A 15,205-nucleotide genomic window follows, 5' to 3' on the forward strand; every position below is an offset into this window, starting at 1 on the left:
TTTTTTGTATTTTAGTAGAGATAGGGTTTCACCGTGTTAGCCAGGATGGTCTTGTTCTCCTGACCTTGTGATCTGCCCGTCTCGGCCTCCCAAAGTGCTGGGATTACAGGCGTGAGCCATCGTGCCCAGCCAAATTTTTGTATTTTTAGTAGAGACGGCGATTCACCGTCTTGGCCAGGCTGGTCTGGAACTCCTGACCTCGTGATCCACCCGCCTTGGCCTCCCAAATTGCTGGGATTACAGGTGTGAGCCATTGCGCCCGGCCTGGGAATGTACTATCTAATTTTATGAATAATATTGCAACAAATAACCTTGTGTGTGTTTATATATAGATATCTATTTGTATCTATCTACCTACCTACCTATCATCTATCTATCTATCTATCATCTATCTACCTATCATCTATCTATCATCTATCTATCTACCTATCATCTATCATCTATCTATCATCTATCTATCTATCTATCTATCTATCATCTATCTATCATCTATCTATCTATCATCTATCTATCTACCTATCATCTATCTATCATCTATCTATCATCTATCATCTATCTATCTATCATCTATCATCTATCTATTATCTATCTATCTATCAATCATCTATCTATCTATCATCTATCTATCATCTATCTATCTATCTATCATCTATCTATCTATCTATCTATCTATCTATCTATCTATCCTGTGAACATCTGATTACTTCTCAGTATAAAATCCTAGCAGTGGGCACGGTGGCTCACACCTGTAATCCCAGCACTTTGGAAAGCCAAGGCAGGTGGATCACTTGAGGTCAGGAGTTCCAGATCAGCCTGGCCAACATGGTGAAACCCTGTCTCTACTAAAAAAAAAAAAAAAAAAAAAAAAAATTAGGTGCCTGTAATCCCAGCTACTTGGGAGGCTGAGACAAGAGAAAGGGGAATCGCTTGAACCCGGGAGACCAAGGTTGCAGTGAGCTGAGATCGTGCCATTGCACTCCAGCCTGGGCGACAAGAGCAAGACTCTTGTCTCAAAACAAAACAAAAAAAAAAAAGTCGTAGCAGTGGAATTACTGATTCCAAAAGTACTAGTGGCTGGGCTGGGCATAATGGCTCACACCTGTAATCCCAGCACTATGGAAGGCTGAGGTAGGAGGATTGCTTGAACTCAGGAGTTCAAGACTAGGCAACATAGTGAGACTCTGTCTCCACAAAAAATTAAAAATTCAGCCAGATGTGGTGGCGCATGCCTGTGGTCCCAGCTACCTGGGAGGCTGAGGTGGGAGGATGGTTTGAGCCCAGGAAGTCAAGGCTGCAGTGAGCTGTGATTGTGCTGCTATACTCCAGCTGGGGTGACAGAGCCAGATGCTATCTCAAAACCAAACCAAACCAAACCAAAAAAGTCCTGGTATTCTGATTGTTTGCAATACATACTGTCATAGTCCTCAAGAGAACTAAGATTCTAGATTTATCCACACTCCTGGCAACGGGATACCAGAGGGTGCTGGTGGTGAAGGAAGGGTCATAATTTTTTTTTGTTTGTTTTAGTTAGGAATATTTATGTACTTAGTGGTTCACCAAGCATATAATAACTCCAAATCAGTAAAAATGAATGTCAGAAATGGCAGCATGGCTACATAAATTATGGTAGGTAAATATAATATAAATCATTAAATCATCTTTTATAGGATGTTCAACAATGCAAAAGAAAACAAACAAAAATCAAACTGCAAACAAACTATATACACATGTAGACACATACACAAACACTGAAAGGTTTCTCGTTTGCTGAAAATATATGTAGGAAAAAACTACACTAAACGTAACGCACTAAAATGATGATCACAGTTCTCTCTGGCTGCTGGAATAAATATTTTTTGTTTTCTTTATATTTACTTGTTCCATACATGTTTTTGACTACGAGTAACAAAAGTTCAACACCACTGGTTTAAACAGTAAGGGAAATGTAATATTCAACATAAACAGAATTCCAGAGGTAGCGAGTACAGGGTGGGGAATGCAAAGCTGAGTGGCTTTGCTGCAGATCCAGGTTCTCTCCGCTGGGTTTCCCTGGCCTTCCTGGTGTGGTTTTGCTTTTGTTTTTAGAATTGTCACTTTGTGGCCGGGTGTAGTGGCTCACGCCTGTAATCCCAGCACTTTGGGAGGCCAAGATGGGCGGATCATGAGGTCAGGAGATGGAGACCATCCTGGCTAACACGGTGAAACCCTGTCTCCACTAAAAATACAAAAAAATAGCCGGGCATGGTGGCGGGCGCCTGTAGTCCCAGCTACTCGGGAGGCTGAGGCAGGAGAATGGCAGGAACCCGGGAGATGGAGCTTGCGGTGAGCTGAGATTGCGCCACTGCACTCCAGCCGGGGTGACAGAGCGAGACTCCGTCTCAAGAAAAAACCAAAAAAGAATTGTCACTTTGTACAAATAGGATGGCTGCAGGACCTCCAAGCATAGCATCTCAAGCAACAGTCAAAGACCAAAAGGGGAAAAGAAAGCACAGAATTTCTCAAGCCCTTCACAGAAGTTGGAAAATCTTAGATTCCATGGCTGGAATGGATTGCATGCCCATTGAAATCATCATTGACAAGGGGAGTTAAATTTAAAACACTGGGCTAAATTAATCAAATCCAACCTCCAGGGCTGAGAAGGGGTCCTAACCTTCCCTGAAGAACATGCTCACCCATTGCCTTGAACATATGAAGTTTCTTTTTTTTTTTTTTTGAGACGAGGGTCTCACTTTGTTGCCCAGTGGCACAATCACAGCTCACAGGAGCCACGACCTCTGGGACTGAAGCAATGCTCCTGCCTCAACCTCCCAAAGTGCTGGGATTGCAGGTGTGAGCCACCATGCCTGGCCTCAGGTTTCTCCTAGCAAGGAAATATATCAAACAAGACCTAAAGAAATGGAGAGTCATCCTGTACTTGCACACAGGATGGCTGTATTCATTTTCTACTGCTGTTCTAACAAAGCACCATAATTTTTTTGTTTTAATTTTTAAGGCCAGGCACAGTGACTCATGCCTGTAATCCCAGCATTTTGGGAGGCTGAGGCAGGCGGATCACCTGAGGTGGTGAGGAGTTCAAGACCAGCCTGGCCAACATGGGGAAACCTCTTCTCTACAAAAAATTAAAAAATTAGCCAGGTGTGGTGGCATGGCGCCTGTAATCCCAGCTACTTGGGAGGCTGAGGCAGAAGAATCGCTTGAACCTGGCGGTGGGGGTTGCAGCTGCCAAGATTGTGCCACTGCACTCCAGCCTGGGCAACAGAGCAAGACTTCCTCTCAAAAAAAATTTTTTTTTTCGATTTTTGTGGGTACAGGTGTATATATTTATAGTATACATGGATTGTTTTGATACAGGCATGCAATGTGTAATAATCACATCACAGAGAATGGAGTACCCATCCCCTCAAGTATTCATCCTGTGTGTAAAAAAATAATCCAATCATACTCTTTTAGTTATTTAAAAATGTACAATTAAATTATTATTGACTATAGTCACTCTGTTGTGCTATGAAATACCAGGTCTTATTCATTTTTTTTTTTTTTTGTGTTGGGGGTCTCACTCTGTTGCCCAGGCTGGAGTGCAGTGGTGAGATCTCTGCTCACTGCAACCTCCGCCTCCCAGGTTCAAGCGATTCTCCCACCTCAGCCTGCCAAGCAGCTGGATTACAGGCGCTCACTACCGCACCTGGTTAATTTTTGTATTTTTAGTAGAGACAGGGTTTTACCATGTTGGCCAAGTTGGTCTCGAACTCCTGACCTTAAGTGATCTACCCACCTTGGCCTCCCAAAGTGTTGAGATTACAGGCGTGAGCCACCACGCCTGGCCCATTCTTTGTAACTATGTGTTTTTTTTTGGTACCCATTAACCTTCTCCCTCTTCCCCAACCACCGCCCCCAACCAACTACTCTTCCCGGTCTCTAGTTACCATCCCTCTGCTCTCTATCTCCATGAGCTCAATTGTTTAGATAAGTAAGTGGGAACATGTGATGTTTGACTTTCTGTGCCTGGCTTATTTCATGTAGCATCATGATCTCCAGTTCCATCCATGCTTTGCAAATGACTGGACGTCATTCTTTCGCACGGAATAGTACTCCACTGTGCATATGCACCACATTTCCTTTGTCCATTCATCTGCTGATGAACACTGAGGCTGCTTCCAAATCTTGGCTCCTGTGAATGGTGCTGCAGCAAGCATGGGGTGCAGAGCTATCTTTGATACATGGACTTCCTTTCTGTTGGGTATATATCCAGCAGTAGGACTGCTGGATCATGTGGTAGCTCTATTTTTAGTTATTTGAGGAATCTCCAAACTCTTCTCTATAGTGGTTGTGCTAATTTACATTCTTACAGTGTATGAGGATTCCCTTTTCTCCACATTCTTGTCAACATTTGTTATTGCCTGACTTTTGGAGATACGCCGTTTTAACTGGAGTGACAGGGTATCTCTGTGTAGTTTTGATTTGCATCTCTGATGATCAGTGATGCTGAGCACCCTTTCATAAGCCCGTTTGTCATCTGTGTGTCTTCTTTTGAGAAATGTCTCTTCAAATCTTTTGCCCATTTTTTTTTTCTGAGACGGAGTCTCGCTCTGTCGCCCAGGCTGGAGTGCAGTGGCCGGATCTCAGCTCACTGCAAGCTCCGCCTCCCGGGTTCGTGCCATTCTCCTGCCTCAGCCTCTCGAGTAGCTGGGACTACAGGCGCCCGCCACCTCGCCCGGCTAATTTTTTTTGTATTTTTAGTGGAGACGGGGTTTCACCGTGTTAGCCAGGATGGTCTCGATCTCCTGACCTCGTGATCCACCCGTCTCGGCCTCCCACAGTGCTGGGATTACAGGCTTGAGCCACCGCGCCTGGCCTCTTTTGCCCATTTTTTAAATCCAACTATTAGACTTTTTCCTAAAGAGTTGTTTGAGCTCCTTTTTAATTCTGATTATTAATCCTTTGTCAGATGGGTAGTTTGCAAACATTTTCTCCCATTCTGTGGCCTGTGTCTTCACTTTGTTGGTTGTTTCCTTTGCTACAGAAGCTTTTTAACTTGATGTGATCCCATTTGTTCATTTTTGCTTTGGTTGCCTGTGCTTGTCGGGTATTACTCAAGAAATATTTGCCCAGAACAATGTCCTGGAGATATTCCCCAATGTTTTCCTGTAGTTGTTTCATAACTTGCAGTCTTACCACAACCTTAGTGACTGAAAACAACACAAACTTATCTCACAGTTATGGAGGTCAAGAGTTTACAATGGGTCAACAGGGGCGCATTGTTTCTGGAGAGAATTTATTTCCTTGCCTTTTCCAGTTTCCAGTCTCTAGGAGAGAATTTATTTCCTTGCCTTTTCCAGTTTCTACAGGGTGTCTGCATTCCTCGGTTCATGGCCTTGCGTCACTCAGACTTCTGACACAGTTGTCACATCTCCTTTTGTTTCTGACACTCCTGCTTCCCTTCAGTAAGGCCCCTTGTGATCACATTGGGCCCACCCAGATTATCCAGAATCATCTATCTCTAGATCCTTAATCACATCAGCAGTCCTTTTTGCCATGTAACGTCATTTAGTCACAGGTTGTGGGGATTGGGATGTGGACATCTTTGAGGGACCATTATTCTGTCTTAACATATAAAATTAATACGTGTAATGCTGTGCAGTGACTTAACATTGCAAAGACTTCAGTTATCTCCAAAACATTACATAAATTTAATGTGACACTAATCAAAATCCTAAAAGGATTTTTTAAGGAAGTTGCCAGACTTATTTTAAATGCTTACAGAAAATAAAGGTCTCTACACAGTTAAATCCACTCTGAAAGAAAAGGCAGAAGGCAGGCGGGGAGAGGGGCTTTTCCTAAGCGATATTTAGATATGCTAAGAACCTTTGCAACAAACACTGGTGTGGCAACAGGCAACTGGACAATGTGTCAAAATAGAGAGCTAGGGTGATTGGAGGGGATACAGAATTAAAGTGGCACCTTGAATCAGTGGAGAAATAATGAGCTGTTTATAGGTGGTGTAGAGAAGAGTGCTCTCTACCTGGAGAAAAATAAGCCAGGATGCCTATCTTACATCACATATAGTGGTCTCTTATCTGTACAGGATGATGTCCAAGACCCCCAGCGTTCAAACGTTTTTAGAGGTGAGCTCCAGGTGCAAAGGCAGAACTACAAATCTTGCACGCCAGCGTCGTGTAGCCGTCCAGAGTACTCATGCGCTGGGGGGAGTGCCCACTGCGTTCCACTGACCAGCTCTTTGCCTGCCACACAGCTTGGTCTGTGTGCTCCTGAGGGCAGGGAGTCACATCTTACTGATTTCTGCAGCTCCAGCCATGAGGACACCATATGGCAGAGAAGTGATAAAAATGTTTGTTGAGACCTGATGGGGAAGCTGGTGACAGGGCGACTGCATCATTATAGTGGGAAGGCCTGTAGTTTCAGGAAAATGAGCTGCCCTCATTACCTGGCAGCTTGCCACTGTCAAAGATCTTGATAGGACCACCCCCACGTAGCAGGGGAGAGAGAGAGGTGCTCCCAGCCATGGAAAACGTCCTTGAATTTCTCTACAAAGAAGAACACCTGACCCAAGAATTAACTGTGCCCACTGGTTAGCTCCACATTTATTAGATTCCCTGTTCTTATCTCTGATTAAAATAGCCTTATGTCATTGTTGTCACTCAGGAAAGCAGGGTTTTAATTATTTTAAAACGTAATTGAAAAATACTTTTAAGACAATGATTCAGTGTCCTCTTTCCTGTGTCAAGCAAGGGGAATTTTATTAGTTCCTGTTACTACTTCCATTTAAAAAGCTATTATATTTATCAACTAGTTTACTAGTAATTGGTAACTGGCTATATTCTGGATGAAAACCAAATGACCCAAAACCGCTCAGAGGTAAAGGACATTTAGGGGACAACTAAGGAATACTGATAATACTATATCCATACTATTAATGTTAAATTTCTTAGCTGTGATAATGGGATTATGTGCAAAAGTCTGCAATCTTCTCTCAGATAGTTCAGCAAAAAATGTATATGCTTGTAAATTATGTATTATACACATAGAAGGAGAGCGAGAGAGAGAGATAGGGCACACAAATGTTAATTGGAAGCCCTTCAGTGTAATATTCTTTTTTTTTTTTTGAGACGGAGTCTTGCTGTGTCACCCAGGCTGGAGTGCAGCAGTGTGATCTCGGCTCACTGCAAGCTCCGCCTCCCGGGTTCACGCCATTCTCCTGCCTCAGCCTCCCGAGTAGCTGGGACTATAGGTGCCCACCACCACACTGGGCTAATTTTTTGTATGTTTTAGTAGAGACAGGGTTTCACCATGTTAGCCAGGATGGTCTCGATCTCCTGACCTCATGATCTGCCCGCCTCGGCCTCCCAAAGTGCCAGGATTACAGGCGTGAGCCACCATGCCTGGCCATCTTCAGTGTAATATTCTTTCAACTTCTCTGTAGGTTAAAAACACTGATTGTAAGGTTAAGAGAGAAAAGGGCATGATACTAGTTTATATATCAGTAACTAAAAACCTAGAAATATAAGCATATCATACCTAATTATGAAATCAAACCAAACAGATCTCAGAGCACTCATCTATGGCACGGGCCCTGAAATATTTAAAGGACAAATCCTGATGGGCAACAGAACTCATCAAGGAGCTGGGTCTGTCTTGCCTGGTGTCCCTCGTGTCCGTGGTAGCACAGAGCTCCGTGAGGGCAGGCATTTCTGAGTTCTGTTGCTCAGTTTCCAGTGCCTTGTTGTTCATTACAAAATGACAACAGAGTAAGACTGGAAAAAATAAAGTGCCCAGTTTCAGGGGATAACTAAGTAAAACATGGTATATTCTTTTAAAGTATTACACGGCCATTATTTGTTGAATGAATATAGGGAGGTTTTTAGCCTGCTCTCTGTAATATTTTGCTGTAATATTCTCTCTGGACAGGAAAAGAGAGGGCACCCAGACCACAGAATTGGCTTCTCTGCTGCCCACTGGACTGTCTGATCTGGGGCTCCTTAGCCCACAAGGGGTCCAGGCCCCCAGGGAGACCAGAGGCTCTACGTAATGAGACTAAAATTTTATTTATATAAATGGGGCACGAGCAAGGCTATGGAAAATGAATAAGGCTCCGCAGCTAAAACAGCATCCAGTTGTTCCAAAAAGTCATCTAAAATAATTGATTTCGAGTCTTAAACTGTAACATTCCAATCCCAACAAAGGGCTTGGTGCTACGGCGAGAGGCCACGGAAAAGGCATGACAGGAGTCCTTCTGGAGAGGGCCCGGCTCCTTTCAGGTCCCTTCTTTTGAAATTACTCTGGCCAACATTTGTCTTCTGAAGTGGCCCTGGAGATCCTGTAATCCAACCACTTCTCTTTCTGGAATAAAAAAATCCTGGGGAAGGGAGAAGGACTCAACCTCTTTCCCTCCAAAATCCCCCCAAAATAAAGAGATAAATGCTTTTCAAAAGGAATCCTTTATTTTGACTTTTAAAAATACATACATCTTACACTGTAGTGAATCGAAACAAAGCCTAAGAAAGTCAACTCCCGCTTCCTTTAGCTCTGACTTACACTGGGTACCCGTTTCTGTGGCCGCTGGGGGTGACGGGCCTTTGCAGGGGCTCATCCCCGCTCCACTGCACACTGGCCAGCCCCTTCCGCCTTGTCTTCCCCGTGTTGGTCATGATCTGGTGGAAGGAAAGAAAAGAAAGGGCTAGAGGAATATCTACTGGAGAGCTGACCTGGAAGTCAAACAGAATACACTGAATAAACTACTCTCTAATGATAAGGAGCTTTGCAAATAAATGAGGAAGGATCATGTCACAAATTATTCAAGTAAACAGAAATTGTGGAGAAAAACCCTTTTTCTGCTAACAGATTTCCGTATCATACCATTTAGCAGTATAAATTAAAACGAGGATAAACCATAGGAAAAGGAAGAAAGCGGTTGACCACTATAACTCATCACATCTCTGAAACGAGAAGGGAAAAAAATGAGACGGGAAAATGAGAAGGGAAAAAAATGTAAAACGAGAAGGGAAAAAAAAGACGGACATTTGATTTCATAAAAATACGAACATTTCCACATGCGCAGTATGTTAAAAATAAACCAAATCAACAGGAAAACAACAAACTGGGAAGAAGTGTCTGAAGCAAGTTTAAGAGATTAAAGGTGAACATTTTCATAGCTAAGAAGCTCCCACAAATCAGTAAGTAAAACACTAAACTGATAATTGGGCAAAGAATTCAAACCACCATGTCACAAAACAGAAAGTATTACCAGTAAGTAGAAGAAACAAAAAAGACCCACTTTACTAGAAATCAGAAACTTCAACTTTACAAGGAAAGGTAGCGTTCGTCAACTATTACAATGACAGAAAAATGATCCCGTCCACTGCTCCCAATAGTTTAAAACACTAGTTTAAGGAACTAACACTAATTAGTGAGATTAAAATTTGAGACAACTCTTAGAAAGCAATTTGGCATTTTATCAAGAGTTGTGAAAATGTTCACACATCCTTGAGTGTAAATACTAGTGAATGAATCCAAACCCTGGAAAGTGTAAGATAAACACGGTTGTTCATTATAAAATTATTGAAGAGTAAAACTGAAACAATCTAATATCTAGTAACGGGAATAAATAAGTAAAATATGGCATATTCACTTGATATATCATACAGCCATGTACAATGATAAAGAACAGGTTATGGAGAAATATGTCTATTTAAAACATTAAATAAAAATCAGGTTATAATAATGTACATAAAGAATGCTTTTTTTTTTCCCTTGAGACAAGGTCTTGCTATGTTGCCCAGGCTGGAGTGCAGTGGAGTGATCTTCCTGCCTTAGCCTCCCTAGTAGATGGGATTATAAGTGCATGCCACTATGTCCAGCTAAACAATGCTTTCAATTATGCTAAAAGTGCACAGAAAGATGGAAAGAAATGAACCTTCACATGATTAGGGTGGCTACATAGGACAGTAGAACTAAGAATATTTTTTTCTGCCACAATTTTTTGTTATATGGTTACTATCATGTTAATACTTAAGAAAAATTGTTTAAAAAGGAAATCACTATAAAACTAGTGAAATGTGAATAAAGTCTGTGGATGATACCAATGTCAACTTCCTGGTTTTGCTATTATGCTATAAATTACATAAGATATTAGCACCAGGGGAAATTATGTGAAGGGTGCATGGGAACTGTGTGTTACTTTTGCAACTTCCTATGAATCTATAATTATTTCAAAACAAAAAGTAAAACAAAGACAAAAAAACCAAACTTCTTGAACATTGGAATTTCATCTTTGATTTCTTGATTTCTACTGAAAATTCCTTTGGGTTATCTAGTATGTTAGGTAGGGAGAGGAAGAAAAAAGGGCCAGTGCCTGTGGGATTCAGTGAGCCTCACCTGGACCCTGGGACAGGTCTCAGCCAGGGAAGTGACAGGTGGGGTCAAAATCTGCCCTGGGCTGGGCACGGTGGCTCACGCCTGTAATCCTAGCACTTTGGAAGGCCAAGGCGGGTGGATCACCTGAGGTTGGGAGTTCGAGACCAGCCTGACTAACATGGAGAAATCCCATCTCTACTAAAAATACAAAAACAGCTAGGCGTGGTGGTGCATGCCTGTCATCCCAGCGACTCAGGAGGCTGAGGCAGGAGAATCGCTTGAACCTGGGAGGTGGAGGTTGCAGTGAGCCGAGATCACGCCATTGTAATCCAGCCTGGGCAACAAGAGTATCTCAAAAAACAAAACAAAACAAAAAAACAACCTGCCCTGACTAGGAGGTGGGAGGGGTGGAAAGGAAAGTGAAAGGGAAAAAGCCTGGGAGAGTGAGAAAGTGGGAGGTGCTCACCCTGTTGGGGGAAATGGAATGTAACTAAGCCATGTAAATAAAAACTAAAATGCAGTTGCGTCGCCTTTTCTGTCTCTAGAGAAATCTACCAAGGCAGGATATTTCCACTGCAACCACTTCACACTGCTGTCTGCTTCCACTGTGACTTCCCCATCCATCCCACTTCCCCGATCCAGGATCCAGGGTCGGTTCTACATGCTCTCATCACAGTGCTCCACCGTGGCTCTTGCCTTCTCTTTTTCCTGTCCCTCAAGACAGAGGACCCCTGAGCCCTCCCACAGAGAAACACGAAGAAGGCAACTGGAAAAGGGGAAACAGTCAACATGTGGGTTTTCTCGAGTCTGTGGCTAGTCCTCTGTCTCCACTTCCCCAGTGTCACAGTCATCTGAGCTCGCTCCTCCCAATGTCTTCCTAGAAATGACAGAACATGTCACGTATTCGAGAATATTTTAGACTGCCAGTTATTTCATCTCCTTAAAACTATAGAAACCTGGAAAATAATTTAAAGTGGGTGGCATTTTTCCTTTCCCGTGGATGGAGAAACTGTGTCTGGCCTGTGGGCCAGCACTGTCTGTCTGTTGCAAAAATGCCTGAAGAAAGGCCCTCAGTGGAGCGGCTTCAGTGTGCAGGGCCTAGCAGCGCAGCCACTTCCCAGCCTGTTCTTGCTGGCCTGGACTTCCCCTCCCCTTGCTTGCAGTGTGAGCCACCCAGCCTACTCTCGGGCCTCTCAGTTGCAAAGAAGGCTTTGTGGGCTGAAGGATCTTAGAGGGTATCTTGTCCAACAACCTGCTGAGACAGAGTTGTTTATAATGAGTTCCACAGAAATGCTTTGGGGTCTGGGCAGAGAGGAGAGCAAGGGTTCCTGACATCCACCTGTACTCATCCAGAGAACTCGGCTTTCATCAGCATTGTAGATGGAGATTTTATTTGAAAGAAGGTTCTGCTACTATAAAAAGGAGCATAGTTAAGCACAATAAAAAAAGATAGCATATTATTTAGCTGAATGCAATTTATTCAGTAGTAAAAGTTGGTCAACATATCAATTTAGGTAAAAAAAAATTTCTCATTTATTGGTTTTGAGTATTTGTGAATCATTTAAAGACATTATAAAGCAGTATAAATTTCTGTAAAAAATAGAGGATACAGGTACACTCTATGTATCTATCATCTATATCTATCTCTGTACTCACAGAAAATAATCTGAAAGGGGAGGAGGCAGACACTGTTAGCAGTCTACACAATATTCACCCTCTCCTTCCTGACCAACAGAACTGATTTTGTCAGCACAGCAATGTGTCTACTTAAAAATACCTCCCAGACTCCCTTGCAGCTAGGAGCCATAGGACCCAGTTTTGACCAGTTAGTAAGTGGTCACCAAGTGGAGCTTCAGGAAAGCACTGTAGGGGGCAGATTTGGCTGACCTGCACATTTGGCCTTCTTCCTGAGTTTATCACAGATTTGTGCCAGGACATGTACCCATCATATGATCAAGAGGCAACAGGCATGTGAATGAAGATATCAAGGCAGAGTTACCACAGAACTCATGAAACTTCATGTGTCACATGGTCATTTTATGTGTGTGTGGGTTTTTTTTGAGACAAGGTCTTGCTCTGTCACTCAGGCTGGAGTGGAGTGGTGTAATCACAGTTCACTGAAGCCTTGAACTCCTAGGCTCAAGTGATCCTCCCGCCTCAGACTCCCAAGTAGCTGGGACTACCGGCATGTGCCACCATAGCTAATTAATTAATCTGTAGAGATGGGCCTTCCTATGTTGCTCAGGCTGGTCTTGATCTCCTGGCCTCAAGTGATCCTCATTCCTCAGCCTCCCAAAGCACTGGGATTACACACATGAGCCACCATGCCCAGCCTACATTTGTTTTTGTTTTTGAGACATAGTGTTGCTCTGTCGCCCTGGCTGTAGTACAGTGGCGCAATCTCGGCTCACTGCAACCTCTGTCTCCAGGGTTCAAGTGATTCTCCTTCCTCAGCCTCCTGAGTGGCTGGGATTACAGGCATGTGCTACCATGCCTGGCTCAGTTTTGTATTTTTAGTAGAGAGGGGGTTTCACCATGCTGGCCAGGCTGGTCTCGAACTCCTGACCTCAGGTGATCCACCTGTCTCAGCCTCCCAGAGTGCTGGGATTACAGGTGTGAGCCACTGTGCCCGGCCTTAATTTAGATTTAGTGGGAAAAATTTCTATGATTCACAGTACCTTCCATGCATAGTCAAACGACTGCTATCTGTCCTGGTGTAGAAATGGCCTCTAGTAATTCTCTATGTTGTTAGAGTATTTGTGAATAATCAGTGTGCAAGAAAATGTCAAATGCCCCCCATTACAGTTAAGTGGTGGCAGAATATGCCATTCCAAAATATGCCACTTTGGTTTATGATTATTTTGCGGTAAAGGCACTTGACGCAAGAAGGACATCCTAATGTTCCTCTTTTCTTCCTGAAAACGAGATAAAAACTTGCATGTGAAAGATGCTCTCCGGGCACCAGGAAAAAAAACCACATGTCAGAGCTGAGAGAATTCTGTACAAACAGACCTGGGTAATATGATTCTTATCTTCCTTTAGCCTCCCCACATAATTTGGTAACTTTTCTCCAATTGCCTCTCTTTGTTCAACCTAGTTTAAAAGCGTTTAGGTTCTGCTAGTTCTTTTCCCTTTCATTTCCTTAGGAGAGCTTCCACGTCACATAAAACTTATAGAAATGTATATGCTTTTCTCCTGTGAATCTGTTTTACATCAATTTGATTCTCAGGCCCAGACAAAAATCCTAAGGGATAAAGGTAAAACTTTGCCTCCCCATAGAGTGTTTCTCTTTTGTTGTTGTTGGGATGGAGTTTCACTCTTGTCACCCAGGCTGGAGTGCAGTGTTGCGATTTTGACCCATTGCAACCTCTGCCTCCTGGGTTCAAGCGATTACTCCTGCCTCAGCCTAAGTAGCTGGGATTACAGGCATATGCAACCACGCCCAACTAATTTTTGTAGTTTTAGGAGAGACAGGATTTCACTGTGTTGGCCAGGCTGGTCTTGAACTCCTGACCTCAGGTGATCCACCCACCTTGGCCTCCCAAGGTGTTGTGATTACAGGCGTGAGCCACTGCACCTGGCCTAGTGTTTTCACGGAAGAAACTTGAGGATGGTTTTCTCAAATTTAATAACAAAATGGGTCACGCACAGTGGCTTATGCCTGTTATCCCAGCACTTTGGGAGGCGGAAGCAGGAGGATCGTCATTCAGGAGTTTGAGGCAGCAGTGAGCTATGACTGTACCACTGTACTCCAGCCTGGGTGACAGAGTGACATCATATCTCTAAACAAAACAAAATGAAACAAAAATTTACATAAACATTTTCTTTTGTATTATTTTTTATTATTTTCACAGGTGTTGATTTAAATTTTTGTCTTTTAAAGATATATATATATATATATTTTTTTTCTGCAAGACATAGTCTAGTCCAGAGCTAGAGTACAATGGTGCCATCTCGGCTCACTGCAACCTGCGCTTCCCAGGTTCGAGCAATTTTCCTGCCTCAGCCTCCCGAGTAGCTGGGATTACAGGTGCACACCACCATGCTCGGCTAATTTTTGTATTTTTACTAGAGACGGGGTTTCACCATGTTGGCGAGGCTGGTCTGGAACTCCTGACTTTGTGATCTGCCCGCCTTGGCCTTCCAAAGTGCTGGGATTACAGGCGTGAGCCACCACACCCAGTCTATACATGTAATTTTTTAAGTAAAAAGATTTACAGGGCATACCAAGAACTAAATGTGAGGCCAAAACAAAGTTTTTTAATCAATCAATATTAAGAAAATTTGATCAAATATGTTACAGGAAAGGCTGACTAATCTTTTTTTCTTTCTCAGTAGAAAACATTAAAACATAGTCATATATGTAGACAAAACATTACATTTTACGTTTATGCTCGTAAAACATGACCAAGCTGCCATATACAGAAGCAATCAGAGGGCATAAAACAAAAGATACATGAAGAAAAATGAGGAGGTGTTTGCCAAGCAGCTAGGTAATATAAACATTATTTTTCTAGATTTTATTTTTATTTTTTTTATTTTTATTTTTATTTTTTTTGAGACGGAGTCTCGCTGTATGGCCCAGGCTGGAGTGCAGCGGCGCGATCTCGGCTCACTACAAGCTCCGCCTCCCGGGTTCCCACCATTCTCCTGCCTCAGCCTCCCAAGTAGCTGGGACTACAGGCGCCCGCCACCTCGCCCGGCTAATTTTTTGTAGTTTTTAGTAGAGACGGGGTTTCACCGTGTTTGCCAGGATGGTCTCCATCTCCTGACCTCGTGATCCGCCCGTCTCGGCCTCCCAAAGTGCTGGGATTACAGGCTTGAGCCACCGCGCCCG

The 15,205-nt window shown here is 43.2% G+C and overlaps 1 protein-coding gene across 6 annotated transcripts in view; it reads right to left on the reverse strand.

The window, feature by feature from the left end:
* Positions 1-15,205, reverse strand: part of ARMC9 (armadillo repeat containing 9) — a 184,868-nt gene that overhangs the window by 22,761 nt on the left and 146,902 nt on the right. For all 6 annotated transcript variants that reach the window (XM_017886383.1, XM_017886380.1, XM_017886385.1 and 3 more), the window contains one exon: positions 8,551-8,666. In XM_017886383.1, coding sequence (XP_017741872.1) covers positions 8,551-8,666 — 116 coding nt within the window. The remainder of the gene's footprint in view (positions 1-8,550; positions 8,667-15,205) is intronic.

This window comes from Rhinopithecus bieti, unplaced genomic scaffold (assembly GCF_001698545.2).
Source record: "Rhinopithecus bieti isolate Rb0 unplaced genomic scaffold, ASM169854v2 scaffold_13704, whole genome shotgun sequence".
Classification (NCBI taxonomy): domain Eukaryota; kingdom Metazoa; phylum Chordata; class Mammalia; order Primates; family Cercopithecidae; genus Rhinopithecus; species Rhinopithecus bieti.